Source organism: Rissa tridactyla, chromosome 3, assembly GCF_028500815.1.
Source record: "Rissa tridactyla isolate bRisTri1 chromosome 3, bRisTri1.patW.cur.20221130, whole genome shotgun sequence".
Lineage (NCBI taxonomy): Eukaryota > Metazoa > Chordata > Aves > Charadriiformes > Laridae > Rissa > Rissa tridactyla.
In genome coordinates, this window is record NC_071468.1 from 91,844,321 (window position 1) to 91,866,088 (window position 21,768).

Here is a 21,768-nt window from a genome sequence, read left to right on the forward strand (position 1 = left end):
AACCTCGGGAAGGGAGAGAGGTTACCATTGTTTAAATCCTGAGTAAAAATAGAATACTGATTGGGTTCAACTGAAGGTTGTTCTTAAAGTAACTTGTACTTACGGTGCTAGAAAACAAGATTCTTGCTGCCAGTCTAGATACTTCCTACGTTAAAGGACACTCGCACAACAAATCTCTACAGGGGACAGACCATTACAAATGCCCATCTGGTATCTTTTTTAGGTATAATGCAACACAAAAAAACGTTTTGGAAATTAAAAAGTAAGTATTGCACACTTACACATGCCAAATACGTAACCAGAATAGTTATTTGGGAAACCGGAACAGAGCTGTTTGAAAAGTGTAATCACTCACTGCCAATTCTTGGCCTGGTTATAGCTATGTGCTTGAAACAGCATTTCCCACCACTGTTTCTTATTGTCCCTCCATGCGGCACCTTCCCTCCCCCACTCCCAGCTTGGCATCAGATTGTGCCAGCCCTGAACACTGCTGCAATTTACTGCTGAGTCACACCATTTCACTGCTGTCACAGAACATCATCATCACTGCTCTGATAGGAATATCGCAGCAGCAACCTTTCGGTATGAGAAGGGAGAGGGGCTTCCAAGACATACGCGGTGGAAAAGCTGAGTATAGTACATTCTTTCAGGAAAAGCTGTCTTCCTCTTCAAAGGAAGTTCCCTGGGTTTTATGATCATTGGTTTGGAAATAGCACCATAACTCTCCCCATGATTTCGCCTCTGCTCACATGCCATACCTTCGGAACGCCCCAAGGAACAATGTTCAAAGGCAATGGGCACTAGAAGAGACTTCCGTTGTTTACCATGGTGCTACTGAAGTCTTCTGGGGTTGACAGATGCTGCTCCATAAGGTTAATAAGATGAAGAAAGCTCTTCCAGCTGGACCGTAAGAGGGATTATGTCTGAGCAGCAGATAAACAGATTATTCCAGAAACAGACACTGCTTTTTTTTAAAAACTTCGTCACTCTTGTCTTACCACTCCAGTCTCCCAGGCTAGAAGTGTGTGCGTTGGAGGGGTTTGTCCAGCTCTTGCATTCTGGCACCTGTTGCACTCTTCGCCTAGTTGCAATTCAATGCGGTTCAAGGCTGGGGACACCTGAAAAGTAAAAAAAGAGGGAAGACGCTTGGGGATTTTAGTTCTTTAAGAAAAAAAATTTCTTCTACTTGACTTAAATATTCTTATTTCCTGCATGATTGTTCTTGAAAACTGTGAATGATCAATAGACAGCATGCATTTGAAAACTGGATTAATATTTTTGATCATTTGCCTTGCTCTCCAAGTTCAGGGAAGCAGAGGTAAGTTCATATATAAAAGGTTATGCTAATTTACATTGCAATTGTTGAAAAAAAAAGAAAGATCAGGATATTTTCACATTACAGAATTCTTTCTTTGGAATTTGGTGTTTTGACAATTCATCTAGAGACAGTAAAGTTACTGACACTGTTATAAAGTTGGAAAAAGAAACGTTGCCAATATTTCTTATGTGTGTTTCCCAGGCTTTACAGTCTCTGTAAGAGATGTCATTTAGTTTCAATTTACCTGCATATGTTTTGTTATGAAAAAATATAATTTCTAAAACAATTATATGGAAGTGGAAAAAATAGCTGAAAGAACACCTAAGTGCTGACATTGTTAAAGATGATCCACGATCCTTGGAATGAAGAGAAAGCAGTAAAGTGTATCTTTGTATTTACTAGCCATTGTCAGAAACAACTTCAAAAACTTTTAGATACACAAATTCTGGAGGAATAAACCATACACATACATATACAAAAAATAGCAATAATAGTAAGGATTAGTGTAATAATAATTGCAAAATTATTTGCAAGAAAACAACAGCTAAATATTGATGCTTTTAAAAACATTTAAAGGTTCACAAGAATTTAAATGTTTCTTCAACAACAAAAAAGAAAAGATGGTGACGTGATTTTTCCCTGTTCAGTTCAATAGTCAATAGATTTAGAGGTTTGGGGAACATGTTTAATTTTGGGGAAAGTTTCTTACTAACTTTTCCATCTATGCTTTGGTATTTATATAATTGAATTAAAAGCCAACATTACAACTGCTTTATGCTTGCTCAAGTGAATGACCTCCTATTTTATGTCAATCTCAGGCATGTTAATTAAATGCAAAGAATGTAAAATGATAAAAGAAAAGTCTCCTCAATGGTATTTAAATATTTGTTAAAGAGACAGTATGAAACATAGTCTCCTGTCAATACTACTGGGAAAGCTTTATTTACAAATCACATTTCTTTTAGTCTTGCTTTTATTTGCACAGATTTTCTTTAAAAAATAAAGAACACAGTTCTTGTATCTCACTGAAATTATGTAAATCTTCTCTAATGTTACAGTACTGAGAAAATATTGGAAATATTGGGGATAAAGTAATGTATTAGTTAACAATACATTTATATTCTGTTGTTCTTTGATTTTACTTTTTAATTCCATGTAAATAATGTCATTTAATCATTAATGTTATTTTTTAAATGTGACAAAAAATGAGAAAATGAGTGATAGTTCATCTCTGACAGGAAGAAAAGGTATATCAAAATGCACTGCTTTTGCATTTAAGTTGCATATTCTATGATGGAAAGAGATTGAATTAATTTCAGGTAGTTCTTGCATACTTAATGGTATCATTAGAGTCCATATATATAATTATGAACTGAGAAAGTGATAATGTAAAAAGTGGGGTCACATAGTTTTGCCCATTGCAAACTGTGATTGTATGTTACAATACTTTTCCCATAAAAGACTTCAGCAAAATTCTGGGACAATATCTTGACAGAGAGGAGTACAGAACTGTATGTTATCTCCCTAAGAGATGTATCAGAAGATTTGGTGCATAGAATGTTTATCAACACTCAGGAAGCAATGACGAATAATAACCTTCACATAGCATCTTGCTTATGTAGCAGTCGGAATTTTCTCATTTTTGATGGCTTTCAGGAGAAAAAATATTTTTTTGATACATGCATATGACAGATAATTGGAAAAATTCCTTCCCACCAGTTTTATAAAGTATATGTGGTATGAGCAAATGCATGATAATTACTTTTTATTGTCATGCAGTCATGCCATGTATATTTTAAAACTATGTTATCTCAAATATAAGCACATAAATCTCAAAAGACTTAATGCTTGTGTTAAGAAACTCCTTTTCCAAAGCCAGGGTGCTTCCAGAGCTGTTATTTTATGACTTAGCATTAGGGTCAGATACTTATGGAAAATATTTTGAAAACTACACAAGGTCTCCCAGTAGTCTGAATGCATATATTAATCATTCAAAAGCGATCCTAACATAGATAACTTGAGGCTTTAAGGGCTATTGAAGTTTGCAGTACATGTCAACTCAGAAACAAGAGACAAAGATATAAAATATTCCCATTTTAAAAGAAAAAACATAGAACTAATAATCTCTAAATATTTATAGGGTTAATCAGTTGCTTTTTTTCTCCCTGTGAACAAAACTACATTGAACTCAAATTCCTGTTTAACACACATCTACATTTCAGGTTAACAAAAAAGGGCCTTGCTCAGAAAGGTCTTTTGATCCTTCTTTCCCCTCCTTATTTTAGCACCAAAAAAGTCCTTCTCCCAGCCATTTGGGAGGTTGTCCAGCAGCACCTCCAATTCCACCGTAAACAAACAGGAAACCGTAGGGAGCAACATAAAGACTTTAGAGATAAGAGTGTTTATCTTTGGCCATGACTAGTGCCAGAATCCAGGAAATGACCTCAGGAGTTAAACTTCGGTCTTTGCCACTGTCCTGACACAAACCATCTCTAAGAATGGGAAGGGAAAGTGAAGGGGATAAAATCCTTGCGATGGAAAAAAAAAATCTATGCACAAAATATGACAGTACCTTTTACCTGTTGAATTGTAAAACACTGAAAACCCAAACTAGCCAGCAAAATACAGAGGAGCTTCGAACTCCCAAAACTATACATTGATGCTGGGTACATCCTAACATTTGATACTGAGAATGTAAGGGAGCCAGAGAGCGTTCAAGGCTGTTTAGTGTTATTTTTTATTCAGCAAGTAAATATCCTCTATTTACTCAGTCATTCTTTAGGACACAAAGGCTTTGTGTCTGCTCTATGAAATCATTTTAATTCATTCTGACTTACCCCTTCCCGGTCGGCTGTTCCGATTCAGCAGTAAGTGTTGCAGATCTTCATTACTATAATTGCCCTTGAAAAAAGGGTTAAGCAAATTTGTGCCAAAGGGAAAGGGAAGTCAAAGAACATAAAGCTTCAAAGAAAGAAAGAAAGAAAAAGCATCTGCTTTTTGCACTAAGATTATTTTCTACTTTCACCCATAAAATAAGAATTATCAAGTTAAAGCTAGATTTCCTGGTTGTGCTTACAAACAAATGAAAAGTAAAACTTTTTTTCCTCCCCAAATAAACGTAACACTAAATGATATGCAAATTTTAATCTTATCTATTTCCTGCCTAAGAGCCAAACTTGAATAAAAATACTAGAATATTGTTGCTGAATCTTAAAGATTAATTCCAGGTATAATCACACCCGTACCATAGTGATTAGTGAACTATATTTGAATGAACAGTTAGATGTGTCGATTTTCTCTCTGAAAACAACTGTGGACAAGGTGATCACTATTAATAATAAAAAGTTTTCTTCCTTTACAGGACATTAATTAATGGGCTACAGTAAAGTAACTTTACCTGGAGCCTTATACCTGCTAGAAAGTCAGATTATTGTTTAGTGATATGGCCAACATTCATCAGATTTAGCAAACACAGTGTCTTCTTCCCAGAAAGAAAACTATGTATGCATTCTACTGTATTTTGATGCTTTAAAATATTTTAAATATATGTTTTCCCCTCTGCTTTTGTACCTCTATCCTATTCCCAGTCCCTTTGGGATTAAAATGAGAGTCTTCTACTCATTCTCTATCACACAATTCTTCCTTTTTTATCAGGAATTAGTTGCACTATCCTGCACACTCCATGTACTTTGCACTTTGCAAGCCCAGCTGTGTTTCAAACAATTTCTTCCCCTTAGGAATGTGTGATATTGAACAGACCCTTCCTAAAAAGAATTATCTATCTGTCTGTCTGTATATACATATATACTGGCATTTAGTCACTATCAGCTGCTATTTCCTGGACAGATACTACAGAATAGTAGCATATCTGGAAAACATAAGACTAACAATCATCTGGGAGTACCCTGATGCCTGCCACAGTGTAAGTGTGTTTATATACCCTTACTTAATTATAGCATGCCTTATCATTGTATGCAAGCATACCACAAATTTTAACCTTACAATAGACCTCTATGACAGAGTAACACGATCATCCTCATTTCCCAAAAGCATGAGGACTTGACACGTAACATAGAAACCGAAGCCCTGGCCTGTAAGAGGCATTGCAGTCATAAAGGGGGACAATATCAGAGTTTAGCAGGCTGATTCTCAAAGCAACAGCCTAGTCACATCGATGTCTGCAAATCAATAGGACGCAGACTCATAGCTACATAGCTAACTGTACTTAGGTCACCATGCTTATCTTTTCAGTGTTGAGGTTCTACTGGGCTATTGAGGTTCTAATCAAGTTAGAACCTCTACTGAGGTTCTAATCAAGTTCTTCTGCCTTTCCTCTTCTCCCTCAAAACTAGATCAATTTCATTTACCTCTGAAGCTGGCCATGCTTAGAGCAAGGAACTGGGTTAGGTGACCTTCAGGTGTCCTCCCAACTTAACTTGGTCTATGCAGCTTGACACATAACTAAGTTAAGTAAGGTTAAGTCCAAGTCACTCTATGTCAAAATGAGATGGAGTCAATTAACCACAGACTGTAGATTGCATTTCAGGATGAGTGTCCCAAAACTGTGAGTAAAATTGACCAGTTCCAATTACACTAGTTCAACCAAAGAGATGGCACTGTGGCTTCTGACTCCTGAAAGTTTTCTCATATGCCAACTATTCTAATCATCATCATATTTGAATATAGTTACCTCAATAAAACCATTCTGCACCATAGCTTTTTCACCCATACCATCACAGTTCTTGAAATGTTGACATACATGGCAAAATATCACTGGAACTTGAATTTATGCTGTCTCACTGACTTTCTCAGAGGATGGCTGTATGTCTTGAGTAAAATTGATTAAAAAATTAATAGCAGAGGTGCTCAAGGGAGTGCACTGCAGATTGGATGCATCCCTCCAAGAACTACTCAAACTTTTAAAGCATTTTCTTGCATCCTTTGATGCAAAACATTCCAGGTAACAGAACAGTATTTCAGGTCAAATGCTTCTAAGATGGCCAAGGAAATACAAGTAGATACATGTTTCATATGTCAACATTAAAAGCAATCATTCTTCAACACTGCTCTGGGTCCTGGACCTTAAGCAGACTGTTATAGGATTCAGATGTTGACAATGAAGTCATCGACTGCCTTGTATATTCTCCATGAATATACAGCATCAGTGGTTAGTAGAGTTGGTGAATAACAAGGAGGAGTCTTCACCAGAACTTGCGCTTATGTGTCTGAAAGAGATGGTATACATTTCTACCTTAAATGAGACATATGATGTCAAGGAAAACATGAGTTTCTCTTTCAGGCAGGAAGGAAATGTGTCATAATCACATGTGTTGACTCATAAAACTTTCAGCATGTTCAGTATTTGTGGTTGATACAGACTGCATTTATTGTGAGCGTGAGATTCATTGTTAGTCAGTATATGAAACTATATTCACAAAAGCAGGAGAATCTTACGAGTGGCATATTATGTTTTCTATTCTAATCTATAATAGGTAGATAATTCACCATACTTATTTTGCCATGAATTGTACAGTTAGCATAATTCAAAGATGTTACCAAATTGTCTATCTAGAGAGGAACTCTGTTGTAAGGCCTAAGAATAAACTTCATAAAAATTGTTTCAAATCATCTTCTTAGCTTTCTTTCTGCAGTTTGTTGGTTTAACGTTTGTGTTTCTCTGCTTGGCATAGAAAACTACACAGATTTGTGATTTGTGGAGAAGGGGAACAGCTGAGGGATTATGATATCCAGTTTAGTTTCTCAGTGTTACCTACTTGCAGAAATGAAATTCTTCACACTTACTGAAATTCCAAAGCACACTGGTTCATGACAACAGCGATCTTTGGTACCAAAATGTAACTCCAGGTTAATTTAAAAGGTTCTGCAAAAGAACCATTACTTAATGCTATCTCCTAGCTTTGAAAGTAACACAATTAGAACAAAACTTTTGGGAGTTTTTTTAAAATTTAGATGTTTACTACTATCATTGCTATACCAGATATTTCAAAACAATTTGTCACATTATTCTCCAGATTTATTTCCATATATATTCTGAGGTGTAGATTGTTTCACTATAGCATTTAGTATTTTTAACATAAGGACAACAACAGGAATATATCACATAGGGATTCATGGGAGACTTGCCTTATTTGAGTACTATGTTAACAGTAATAAAATGCTTCATCTTCCATAAACGTTTAAAGGAGCATCATCACACACTCCTGCCAAGAAGCAGGATTTATGAAAACCCACCATTTTCCTAAATTCTCAAGAAGGAAAATCTCTTGGTACAGACCTAATTGAAAACAAGAACACAGTCTTTAAAAGCTTGAAACTTACCGAACTTACCTTTTGATCAGGACCCTGGAGCCCCTCGCCTATGTCACAGAGAGCTTGAGCACAGCTTCTGAACATGCGCAGGTGGTGTTTTGTCATGCTGAATCCAAGCAAGAGATACAGGCATCATATGTATTTTGTCTTCGGTACAAAGTCCCCACTGCAGAGGCAGGGCCTAGCACCTCTCTGACATGTAAGGTGATGCTGACTTGTGCATAACACATGATACTAGGTAGGTACATGAAAGCTTCTGTAGTGCTGGGTGCACAGACACCAGCTTTGTGGTACTTGTGCAGGAAGTTTGCTAGTGGACGTCAGTCCACAGGGTCTTGCAGGCTGGAGGGCTGGACCTAGCCCCCATAGCTCTTTGCCACAGTTAGATACTATTTAGTGACATTTAAGAATGGCATTCACACAAGCCAAAATACTGAACAGGAAATGCCAAGGTCATCATTGTCAATTTTAAAGAATTAAAATTAGTTACTACTAATATAAATATTAGTAGTAATATATTTATATTATATAAAATATAATAGTATTATAAAAAGTAAAATATTTACATTAGTAGTAATATAAATTCCTAATATAAATTCCTTAGTCCTCTTCCTCTCTTTTAGGAACACAGGCATTCTTCTCTGGCCAGTGTACATTTGGAAGCCAAGCATCAACATCAGTTCTTTATCTTTTAGCAAAACATCCCCACAGTAGTGGATACTGCCCTCTTACCCAGTAGTTCACTGGCTAAGTGCACTAAACCTGAAGAAGTGAGTTCCAAACTGAGTTCTCTCCTGTGCCTCAGCTACCCCAGTTAGCTCCCAGATAAATCATTGAGTCATAGAAACATAGAATGATTTGGGTTGAAAGGGACCTTAAAGATCATCTAGTTCCATCCCCCCTGCCACGGGCAGGGACACCTCCCACTAGACCAGGCTGCTCAAAGCCCCAGCCAACCTGACCTTGAACACTTCCAGGGATGGGGCATCCACAACTTCCCCAGGCAACCTGTTCCAGTGTTTCACCACCCTCACAGTAAAGAATCTCTTCTTGATATCTGATCTAAATTGACCCTCTTTTAGTTTGAAACTGTTACCCTTCATCCTTTCGCTACACTCCCTGATAAAGAGTCCCTCCCCATCTTTCCTGTGGGCCCCCTTTCAGTACTAGAAGGCTGCTATAAGGTCTCCCCGAAGCCTTCTCTTTTCCAGGATGAACAGCCCCAACTGTCTCAGCCTGTCATCACAGGAGAGGTGCTCCAGCCCTCTGATCATCATCATGGCCCTCCTCTAGACTCACTCCAACAGGTCCACATCCTTCTTATGTTGGGGGCCCCAGAGCTGGATACAGTACTCATGAGAGCAGAGTAGAGGGGCACAATCACCTCCCTCGCCCTGCTGGCCACGCTTCTTTTGATGCAGCCCAGAATGTGGTTGGCTTTCTGGGCTGCAAGCGTACATTGCTGGCTCGTGTTGAGCTTATCAATCAACACCCTCAAGTCTTTCTCCTCAGGACTGCTCTCAATCCATTCTCCACCCAGCTTTTATTTGTGCTTGGGATTGCCAAGATCCAGGTGCAGGACCTTGCACTTTGCCTTGCTGAAGGCCCACTACCTATCAGGATACAACAACTGTTGGGGCTGAGCCCCCTCAGCAATTCCTCTCAAAGTTCTTCCACTGTGTGCAATAAAAATAGTCAAAGAATATATTGGACCCAAAGATAAGTACAAGCAAAACATAGAATCTTGTGTTTAAGGGCACTGAGCTCTCAGAGACAAGACCTGAGCAGATTAAATATTAGTATTAATTTTTCTAAGGTTTTCTAATATTCCATACTCTCAAATTTTTAAAGTTGTGAGCCTTCAAGGTTGTGAAAACAAGTTTATAAATGCAATGCAAACACAGTGTCTGACTGTGACAGTCAGACACAGCAGCTAACAGAGCTACAGTGTCTGACAAAGCACTGGCAAAGCATCCCCAAACATCAGCAAGAGTACAAGGAAAGGGCCTCTGCTTCCACATCTGTATGGGAAGGTAGAGTTGTTGCACGCTTCTCTGGGATAAAATAGGTGCTGGTCCTAGTATTCATACACAGGATCTAGGCTGCATTTGATGATAAAGCCATGCTATATTTTAATCTGTCCCTGCTCATCTAAGCCACTTCCATCCAGTCAGACCCTTCCTGTGCAACTGGGACTGAGGCAATGCGTCACAAAAAAGATTAAAAAAGCAATAGAAGGAAAGCACGTGTCATGGGCATCCTGTCTGTCAGTGGCAAGTGCCATTAGAATTTGGGGTCCTCACTGCTCCCATGACAGGAGGAGACTGTGACTGAAGAGTTAGGATATTACCTCTCTCTGTACTTTTGCTACTGGTTGAATTACCAACACAGGAGCTGTTGGCCCTGCTGTATATTTAATTGGATCACAACAACAGGTTTATGTGACCTTTGTTGCATTAACCCATTTTGATAAGTTTTACTCTTGTCCTATTTCAGCAGTTCCCCTTAAATAAGTCTTATCTTTTAATTAATAATTATTTTATTGTGAAGGCAGTATGTCTCATTTATCAGTCAAGCATTCCTCTCTGTCCTAGGAACATCTACTTATTTTTCAGACTAATCTGCTTTTTCATACATGTCAATCATTGTGATGCTTTTAATGATGAATTATTCAGACTTCAGAAGTTTTGTCCTGATGTCACCTTGAATTTTGCTGCCAAAACCTGTAGTTACAGTATTTTAAATTCTTCTCTTTGTATGCAATGACATCTTAATTTTCTAAGGTCAAATCCAACTAAAAGTTTACTTCCGAATCAATGCTGTAGGTAAATGTTCCTGCACACAGATTGCCTACATTGCTGAAAAATCCCAAACCCACAGGAAAACTGGAGGCCTCCCAAAACTGATACTATTAACAGCTAGAAAAGAATAAAGTTGTATAGAAAAGCATTCACTATAGTTATACTAAAAAGTTATGAATACAAGCTTCTTGCTCCTGTGTCAATAAAAACAAATAAAAGAAAATCCCACTGATCAATTATCTGAACAGCTTTAAATTCTTTTTTTCTAGAATTCAGTGAAATAACAACGTAACTTTCCTTTTTCATCATGTAGATTATTCAAAACACAGAGGAACTTTCACCCTTGAAATCAGTTTCTCCTGCTTTTTTTTTTTTTGGTGAGGTTATAAATTTGATAATGTAGGTCTCAAGAGACTCGGGGGCGCCACCTGGCCTTATTCCAAGGATTTCATTTTTTTAATTTGAGAAATGAATACTGTTTGTCTGCCTGAAAACAAACCTGAAGAACAGTACCATAAGCTTGAGAGACCTGTATGGACATCAAAGCACTTTTGATTGCATGAGATCAAAATTGCAAGATTGCATGTGAATGAGAACAAAAAAGTTTACCAAAATGTCGTCTTTTAAGAATAGTAAAACAATCCAGTATTATTTTTTAGATGATCAAATTATGTACCCTGTAAAATTTGTACCACTCCAATTTATTTGATTATTATGTTGCATGGTAAAAAGAAAAGGGATCGGCTAATATATATGGGTTTAATTTCATAATAGCACAGATCTCTTTTTAGATTTTTTTTCAACCCAGGAAACTGAAAGCCAAGCATCTAAAAAGTTGTAGATGGAGGGATATTATAGTAAAGCACATGGCTGAACCATCTGGGAGTCTTAGGTACAAATTTCTCAGCTCAGAATTTCCACAGACACAGGGGAAAGCACAGGTCTGAAGAATTATGAACAAATAATGTTTGTTCCAAAAGACAGGTTTTCTTCCATTTGCATTCAGTAAATATTAGGAAACAAGTATTGGACAATCATGTGCAGAAAGGGGTTGATGCTTCTTTCAATTCAAATTTTGCTTAAATTTAATTTTAAAAAGTAATTTCAAGAACTGATGATAATAAAAGTTACTCTAGTAAGGGAAATTTACTAACCACAAGATACAAATGGAATTAAACCTATTAGAGCAAATATATGTAAGCAACAGATCCTTCCCACAAAAAAAAAAAAAAATGGAAATTGAAGGGAAAGAATGAAAAGAGAAGTTCACACCTACCCTGAATAGGCTAGCACAACAGGGATAACTTTCTCAGACTGAAAAGCCCAAATAGTGACCCTAACACAGAGAATTTGGAATCATTACAACAATCATTTGAGAAGAATTTCCTTTTCAGGTTTTTGAATAGTATAATTCTTAATTCAAGTTAATGACGTAGGGGTAAATCCTGGGGAAGACGCAAATCCTTCAACAAAGACCTCTGCTCCATACAAAAGCTATCAAAGAACTTAGTGGCAAAATCCTCTGCCCCAGTTTGTCGGACTGCCTGGGGACCTGGGCTATCATAGTTAATATAACTTGTAAAATGGACTACCTTTCAAAAAGATTTTTGGTATTTTCTTCCAGAGCATTTCAGGGGTCTGCTTTGAGATTTCAGTGGAATTGGATCTTCTGCTCTCACCCCATATATCATTCAAATATCAGTGTCCCAGCTGATCCAGCGTTTGGCCACCTGTGTTTTCCCATGGACCCAGTGCCATGTTTTCACAGGGGAAATTTCTTTCATATAGTTTATGGTTCATGATCTGACATCACTGTGGAAAAATTACTTCCATTTCATTTAATAACAAACACTATTTGAGTGCATCATCATTTTAAATTGCCTTGCAACAATTAGACAGTTATAGGCCTACAGGTTGCTGCCTCTGGCATGCTTTACAAAGCAATAACAATCCCCTGTTGTCTTCATTGTCTAACTTCCTGTCTTTCATACAATATTCATCATAATCAAGCAGTCAACTACTCAATTTTTTTCCACCGTTCAACCTACCTCATAATATATATGTCATTATTGTGATTCCTACACGGTAAGCATTGGATGTTCATTCTGAAGTTAAATGAGAACTGACACACACAAATATATACGTATACACGCACATATATATGTATGTATACTGACATATATGGTAGAACTTTTCCCATTCTTTATTTCAAGTACTATTCTTTTTGTAATAGTATGCTTTTCAATTATTATTCCCTTATCATTTATCTGCCCACTTTTGTTTAAAAATTTAATTAACACAGTTCCAAATTTGTGTTTGGATATCAACATAATGTGTTTGTCCCTTCCTTATTTTCTCTTGATTTGCCTAAGAACACGATAATTAGCGTTTGTTATATGCAGCGTGACATTTCTTCTTTCTCCAGTAAACTGATAATTTTTCACTCTTACTTTTTTATAGTATTACTCTACCTAACTTGTTCCATTTGGACCCTATTATTTCCTCTTATTCTTCTTTTACAAGTTTTTAAACCATTCTTCAAAGCAATATTTTCAGTCAATTCATCAGCACTCAGGCACACCTACACCATGTCTATCATATAGTTTCTCCCTTAAAGTTTTCCAATTATCGACAAATTTTACGCTTTTCTTTCAAAATGTCTTTTATTCTGTTTACATTTTTCTTTAATTTTCCTCTGAAATGACTGTATCAAATACATGAAAATGGAACCAAAAAAAGGTATTTCCAAATTAACTTTAACCTCTTTATTAATATGTATGCAAAATTTTGGAAGATAATCTAAAAGACACTAATTGCTCCTGTCACACGATCCTTCAAAATGCTGTATTTCAGATCATTTAAATGTGTACCTTATATGTTATTTCTATCATTAGCATTTTACACTAAATTTAGCTGCTATGTCATGTAATACTGCATCACAAATACTTAGGAAGTGGAATCAAACGAGTCCTGAATTTTTGTGTGCCTTCTAAGATGGGGGTTCCTATGCTTGAGGCTATTTTGTCACCCTAGAAATATTTCCATTTTTCATTAGTGAATAGCTCCACAAGTAAAATTGAGCTTAGATCTTCAATTCCCACTCACTGATTTCACTTGTTTCTACTGTAGCTGTTCCACTTTGCCAGGAATAGTTAAAGACCGATTGAGATACAACACCAGAGAGTTCACAACTCCTATCATCCAGTGGCAAAGAAACACAATTGCAGTCTGTTCTGATTAACACTTCCGTTTATGTGAGGGAAGGATAGAGTGCATCATGAAGTAAGAAAGGGAGACTGGAAACAGGTCTGTATTTCCCCAAAGACAATCAAACTCCTTTTCAGCTTTTGAAAGAAGGTGTTTCAGGGTCCAGTTCTTGGGAGGTGTTCAAGACTTTGAACGTGATGTGAAAGGAGATGTGCCTTGAAGCCCAAAGGAAAAATGAGAATATCTTAAAAGGGTGCAGATTTAAGATACAACTATTTCTCACATTAGTTATCTGCTGACGTAGACACCTTTTTATACTGTAAGCTGTTACAGATACACTTCACTTTCCCCAAGCTCCAGACCATTATTTATCACTGTACTATAAACTTCCCTACAGCGTGATATGCTCACAAATGAGACGCTGTAGCACGAAGTTCAAGCACTTAAGTGTCCTTTGTGGATCTAACCCAAAGTCACTTTTGAGAACAATATTTAGGGCTTCTGAAACTTTTACCCTGTGTGACCTGGAGGTCACATGTTGAGATATAAGGAAATTAGTTACCAGGTCTCTTGGGTCCCAGTTCTCCCGTGTGATCACAGGATGTTTCTCCTCAGCACATTAATTCAATCGAGGCATTGACACCAATATTATGTAACAAAAAGAGCTCTCAGGTTCATGCCCATTTTCCAGATTTGACCTTACATTTGAAACCTACTGCCTGTGTAATGTATAAGTACATGCTTACTTTTTGTCTTTTCCAGAAATTCCTAGTAAAACAAACCGTGGTGAAGCCAAACAACTTGCAGATGCCTCAGGGTCAGACAAAACAGAAAGAACAACAAAAAGGTCCAGAGTATCAACCATAAGGCGGATATTTGACATGTCAAAACACCGAATAAAGAGGTCATCCTTTTTCTCAACTGGTGTGAAAGTTTGCCCACAAGAATCAGTGAAGCAGATTTTAGCCAGTCATCAAGCTTACTATAGACTAAGAGGTAAGATGATGATAGCAATATGTGCTTCCTTCCTTAAAGTATTTGTTTTAATTGAAGAAACACAATAATTTTCCAGAATCTTGTTCTTTAGCTCTAGGCAGTGTATGTGATATTTGCTTTATGCTTTATTTTTAGGTAGATAACCAAATGTTACATGTACCTTAGCATGGTTCAAGACAGACAGTTACCAGAACAGAATAAAATAATGCACTCAAAAGATTAATAAACTCAGTGTAATTATATAGTGTTCTAGCATGGCAGAACATGAAAACTAAATTATGCTTGCACTACTGTGTAAAGATGTATCACCATCTCTCTCAAAAGTGCAGCAGGTGCCATCATTGTTATTCAGAAGTTCACCCAGTTCAAGAGAAACAACGAAGCTATCCCACCAGTTCAAGAGAAGGAATAAAACTATTCATTGGTCATTGCACAAATATGTTGGTGTATCGGTAGTTATATTAAGTCTGTGGCAGTGTGGGTATGCTACAAACACAGAGTTAATTGCCAGCAGCTCATGCAAAGACCTTAGTCTTACTTTTAAAAAGTCTAGAATGTTTTTTTTGCACTTTCAAAATTAATCCACTTGTCCCCAGCACTTTCTTTTCCTCCTGTGACTGTAGAGAGCCTATAGAGTTACAACTCCAATTTTAGGTCCCTAGAATATACAGTGCAAATAGTCCTCTAGTTTTTTTAATTTCCTCTCTTCCTCCCTCTCCCTCTCCCAGCTTTTCATTCTGTGTCTGTTCCAATTTTTATTAAAAAAATGCATACTTTAGTGCTGCAGCTGGACGGTCCAAGGCTAATTCTAAAACCTAGTCAGCACTTCTGGGATGCAAGTATCTAGGGCAACATCTACTCTCTAAATCAACTTTGCTTATCTATTTGTCCTCTGTATTGACCTCCAGCCATTCACATACACGTGTGTAACTTTGCTGCTCCTCAGCTCTCTTTCAGGGAACCAGATAGTTCCCTCTGAAATGAAGCCTGAATGTAGATCTGCAGAAAGTTTACTCCAGCAGCCACTTGCTCTAGGCAGCATGGGCAAACTACAACAATGGCTGTAGCCATTCCTATAGATACAAACATATTTGGTATCCATTGTGGGACAGAATTCCAACCTAATGGGCATTAGACAGAATTCTGAAACGTGTTAAAGAGGCTGATCCAAAAAGCCTTTCTTAAATAGTAATTAATCCTGAAGGTCCCAAGAATGCACCAGCCATGTCCCTGATTGGGCTGAAAGCAAGCTATCCTGGGACAGGCTGGTATCATTGATCTGAACTCAAAGAACTTCAACTATGACCACCTTATAGTAACACCTTTTTGGAGGGCAGCATATCAGTTTGGAGTGGGATATTGGGCTTTGTAAGTCTTGTAGTGCAAGCAGGTTTAAACTTACAGCTCCTCTTTCCCAGCAGAGTGTCCTACACTCACAAAATTTTCTGAGTAGATGTCATACAGTTCTTCAACTGAAGCTGGAGTAATTCCCAAAAAGTGAGCAAGAGAACAGATGACTGCAGCTGAATAATTTGTACACTCATTAAGAAAAAGGCGTTTCTGCTCCTTTGAATAGTTGCACAATTTCCATTACAATGTTCTTGGTTAAAACCTCAAAAAAATCTTTCCTTCAAGGAAAGATCAGAACCCAAGACTCCTGCCCTCCCAGCTGAGCAAGCTAATTTACCTGATGAAAGTGATAAATGAAAAAAAAAAGGTAGAAGTGAAAATGTGGTGCTGCGAGCATTATCCTTGAAGCCTTCATGAAAAGATAATCTGGTAGCCACACTGGAGTGGCAGCATTTCAACTCTGAAATAACACACCATAGCTTAATGGTGTGTTCACCATGAAGAGAGTCCCTCATTTGGGCCAAACTGGGAGCTTGCATAGAATCAGCCACGCCGCCTCCTCAGCTGGCCATGTGTCATGTTTATCTAAACCCTGGTAACTGGATTACTTTTCATCAAATAATATATCCTTCTTTATTCAGCAGTTACTGCTCAGAAAAACAGACACCAGAATTGTGAGAAAAAGATGATAGAAGGTAGCCTTAACTGCTAGCTCACAATGAATAAATCTCTTCAAAAGACATCCTGTTCCTTTTTAATAATCTGACCACATCTGCTCCACATGCAGCTGCTCTACTGGGAGGGCAGGTCGTTCCTGAGGTATTATTGATGTGCCCTAACACAGCTAGGTGAGTACATCCCTACAGCAAGTTTAGAGAATACCTAGAAAAACCAATTGCGCTCATTTCAGAGACACCGTTATTTTAGACAATGCAGATAATTATCTCACTTAAAGTCAAAGAGGTATCAAGTACTGAAAATAAATGTCCCATCTCACAGTAATGAACTTCGCAAAGTAAAGTGCTAAAGGCAACAGCTTTTAAATTGCTAGCAAGTTTTTCTTAAAATGGTTTTTCTAATGGGTTTGAAATTCCCCTTCTCTAAAAGCATTAAACTTTAAACAACATTTTGAGAAGTGTGTTCCTTCATCTTGAGTGAGTGTACGTTATATTTTCACGAAGGCAAAAATACAGCTGCCTTTGTTGACTAACAATACCAGAGGAATCAGCAAGTACAGTCAGAGGCAGTCACCCATGAGCAGGAAGGTCGTAGTGACAGCTGAATTGGTTCTGTTCAAAACACATTGGTTGTAGCAGCCGCCGAGCCATGTTGGTTATCCCACACAACTGGATTCACAGCCCCTGCAGAACACAACCTGCATAAGTGAATATTTCTGCAGTTAAGCAGGAAAGTCCACACAGAACAGCACTCCCTGGCTGGCTCTGGGCTAGCTCGAGGATCTCTTTGGACCACTCATTGATTTTAAACACAACTCAGGTGCAGCCAAGAATTAATTCTATGTTTAGTTTGAGGCTGTGCAAAGTGAGTTAACTGAAACCCAAATATTCTGGGTGTGGGGAGGGGCCAGTATCTGAACATAAATCCAAAGACGTATCTGTATAGTTAGGTAGGCCATAGCTGTCTGGAGGAGCAAACAGTTCATTCTCCAGAATCTTTTAGAAATGGTTTCAACTTAAAAAAAAGAGGAGACTTCAGCAAGATGTAGGTAAAAGTGCACTCAGAAGTGTAGCCTCACCTGGCCATCTATGACTCTCAAAAACTCACTTCCGCAGACATATCTAAGACCGGTGTTATCAGAATCATGAAGGGAAAGTAAACGCTATAATGTACGTCTGAGCTGTCATTTTATAACCTAGCTGCTGATGGTTTCTCCCCTCCCTCACGTACTCACGCATGTCATGATCCTCACTCACCATGCTAGAGAGCAAGGTCTTCACAGCAGGAACTTATCTTTTACAAGTTTTCCCTGAAATGCCTGACAGAGTTCTGACTGCTAGAAAATAGATCCAAAAACTGGATGCCAAGCCCAAACATGCATTCTAATATATTTTGTAACATACTACAGCTGAACTTCACAGCTTTCTTGCATAAGGAGGCAACAGAATAGGTAAAAGTGTTCATCTCCATTATTATATTATGGGTTTTACATAAGCTCATGTAATTAAGTCAGTTTGCATCCAGTAAATGAAGCTCCCTTAGAGCCATTCCTGAATACCACCTTTTCGAAATCTCCCCCACTGTCTTATTCTCTTTATGTTCATTTTCATTTCTCCAAATGATGGAGAATGCTACTGTTCCCTCTGCAGCCACAGTACCTGTTAATCTTGTCTGATGTAGTCTGTCATTTAACTGGGTGATTCATCACCATGGGGGAGATATTTAACATTGAACAAATGACTGTGTACAGTTGTGTAGAAAGAAAGGAAATCACGTTCTTTCCAAAGGAGTTTTACCTATACTAAGTCATTTAATTTTTCCAGAGGTGCTTAAAGAAACATAAAAGCATGTACCTGCTGCAGAATGTCCTTAAAATTTTGAAAAGACTAATCACATTGAAATTTTGGAATATAAACAAATAATTGTAGCCTGCTGTATTTTAAATTTTTTTTTCCATTAAAATATTTTGTTATATGTGTGGGGAATATCAAAATCTTAAATATGTTCCGTTTTGCTTGTTCTATGCATAGTTAACCATACTAATGTACAAAACCTTTGTATAAAGTTAAAATTATGATTATTCAAGTATGATGACTGCTAGATATTTTTTTCTCTACCTCCCTGCTTGCTCTCACTGGAACATCCAGTATGTACCTTTGTACGTATGTACCTTTCAGGTGAAGGAAGTGTGCTTTGTGTTTGCTCCTTATTCATGATGGTGATGATGTCAGGCCAAATTAATCTCTTTTTTAAAATGAGGGAAATTAGCAATCCTTAACTCAAAGACAGTTAATCCTTCAGCATAGAGGCAAATGACTGTCAGCTCAAAAATACCTAAAAGAGCTAAATATCTTAAAATACCTAGAAGCTGGATTTGTTTACTAAGTACAGTAAAATGTGTAAATCCCAAATCACTTTTAAAAGGCTTTCAAGTTTATTTTTTGGTACAAAGCATCCATCCCCAGTCTCTTTCTTCTTACTCAGTCTGCCAGGAAGCTGTGTGGGAAGCCTTTCGTATTTTTCTGGATCGGATTCCTGATACTTCTGAATATCAGAATTGGGTTACTGCCTGCCAGAGGGAAACCTTCTGCATATTCGACATTGGTAAAAACTTCAGCAATTCCCAAGAGCACCTGGAAATAATCCAACGGGTAAGGATTAGTGACATTTGTTTGGAAACTGGGGGAGACTTCCAAGTACCTCCCTGTCTTCTTATATAATGGCAAAGTATTGCTCAGGAAGAGGAGGGGGCATGTGTTAGAAGGAAAACATAAAAGTACAGTAAACAAAAGAGCTAACAGGCTTCTGCTCAATGGTTGGATACACCCACTAGTAAAATGCTGTTTTTCTTAATCTTTTCGCAGCGAGTAAAACATAGAACCTTCCAGGAAAGGTAAGTAGCACAAGTAGAACCTTGCCACTTGATGTTACTGCCTTTTTTGAAAAAGATATGTGTAGATGTGTGTGGATGTGAACAGTTACACAGGTAGCACTGTGGTGTATTTGGTGTGTGCTGTGAGAGATGTGTATACTGTATGTATCATAGTACACAGTAATGGAATCCCAAATAATTAAGGTGGCCAAATGTCTGAGTTGCCTGTTCACTTTGAGGCACCACAGAATATCTTCTTAGGCTAATGTGAGCATGGAACCCTGACAGAGCCACAGCTTTGTGTTAGACTAGTGTTGATTGGGAGTGTGACAAAAGTTCACCCACAATTGCTATCGTTCTCAAAATGAAAGTCAGACAGGTGAACAGAAGTTTATCTGGGAGGATACATTAAGCAATAGCATGAAACCTCTATGCCTTCACTTTGGCTTTCCCCTGTATTTTTTCACATCATGATAGTGTTAATTAATGTGATGCTTTATTCCATAAACTCTTGGGAAAAAAGTATGTTCCTGGCAATCCTCAGAAGTCTGAGAATGGCAGGATTAAAGTTACAATACTGAACTCTGACTCTCTCCATATAAATACTCTAGTACAGCCAGACAAATCTTTGTCCACAGTTTCTTTGATTGATGCATTATTTTTCCTTCAAATTTTCTTATATTTTCCGGTGTAGCAAATAATCTTTTCCATTCATAAATTATACTGTCTCATGATCATAGAGGGCTTAGGTATCTCTATTCATTACGACATGGCAGCTTTGAGTGTTCTTCTTTCTCAGAAATGTATTTTTAATAACGTAGGGCCTAATTAAACTCCCCTGGAAGTCCAAAGGGAGGTCTTTTCACTCAGTCTAGTGCAAACAGCAGCAGCAAGGCAACAAGCGAAGTGACTGATCTCAGAGTTCTTATGCTCTTTGTGAACAGTACAATTTTCCCTAGACACAGTTCAGAAGGTGAAGTAAATTCTATAAAATTACTCATACTTTAGCTGGAAATACAGGCAGCCATGGTTATGCATTGTTGGACTTCATCTTTACTACTGTGTGATTTGGGAAATGTTTTGTATCTTCTGTAGGTTCCATGTAAAGGGATCAGTCTCCAGTTAAAGACGCAACACATAATTAGTTAACATTGTGAAAACATTACAAATAATACTTCAGTTCTCACTACACAAGATATCCAGAGGATGGGGTAGATTAGGAGTTGTTCACATTCTTTATTTATGTTATTAAACATCTAAGTTGGACCTGTACAGAAATCAGCCCAAACGTTTTTTCTGTCTATGTTACAAGCTTCATGTTGTCTCAGTTAACCCCACACTGTGCATCTGTGATGCTCCTTGTTCTTTCACTCCTATCAGTTTTCAAAAACACTCCACCTGTGTGCACTGCCTTATTAATAGCTATTTCTACCAAAATTTTGAGGAATTCTATTCTCATTTATTTCCATGATTGGGCTTTTTATTTTATGCTGTGTTTTTTTCACACACCCCAATGTTTGGGTTTTAGAACCTAAAACAACTGAAATTCTTCACTCCACAACTTGAGGAAAGAAAAATCTCAAAATGTCACTTAGAAGATTCTTATCTAAGAATCTAAATGTTTCCAAAAGTTACAAATTATTAAAAATTTGGTTTTAGAGCAGAAATTATTCTATAGCCTTACCTGCAGGAATCTTTGACACATCTATTATAAGATGCACTTACATGTACATACCACTTCTGTTTTTCAGGCAAGCTAACAGTCTCAGTTCCAAAATGTCTTCATCGGCACATGACAGTAAAACTTACAACAGAAAATAATATCAACAATACCAAAACAAATCCTGTGATGCAAGGCAGACAATCTGTACATCACACCCACCATATTTTAACTTGAGATTTCAGCTGTCTGCCATGGGGACCATGGTAGACATTAACCCAACAGTACTACATCCAGATCCAAACGTAAACATTCCTACCATTCACAATAATCTTGATCCAGGAATCTGATTTGAAACTATCATTAGTTGGAAGTGTCCTTATGATATTATAATGCAGACTGACAACTGAACAATAACTACACCCATCCTCTCCTCACACCAAACCGTGAAATACCTTTGGAACTATGAAATGTCCTTTGGCTCTAAAATTAGAAAGCCAAAGCCCTCCCTGAACTATCTTGATAGGATGAGATATAGCAAAGGAAGCAACTGTTG

The 21,768-nt window shown here is 37.5% G+C and overlaps 1 protein-coding gene across 1 annotated transcript in view; it reads left to right on the plus strand.

The window, feature by feature from the left end:
• Nucleotides 1-1,251: 1,251 nt before the first annotated feature.
• IMPG1 (interphotoreceptor matrix proteoglycan 1) overlaps nucleotides 1,252-21,768 on the plus strand; it is a 60,188-nt gene continuing 39,671 nt past the window's right edge. Inside the window, exons 1-4 of the mRNA XM_054196312.1 lie at nucleotides 1,252-1,318; nucleotides 14,419-14,652; nucleotides 19,165-19,331; nucleotides 19,545-19,573. Of these exons, the coding sequence (XP_054052287.1) occupies nucleotides 1,252-1,318; nucleotides 14,419-14,652; nucleotides 19,165-19,331; nucleotides 19,545-19,573 (497 nt within the window). The remainder of the gene's footprint in view (nucleotides 1,319-14,418; nucleotides 14,653-19,164; nucleotides 19,332-19,544; nucleotides 19,574-21,768) is intronic.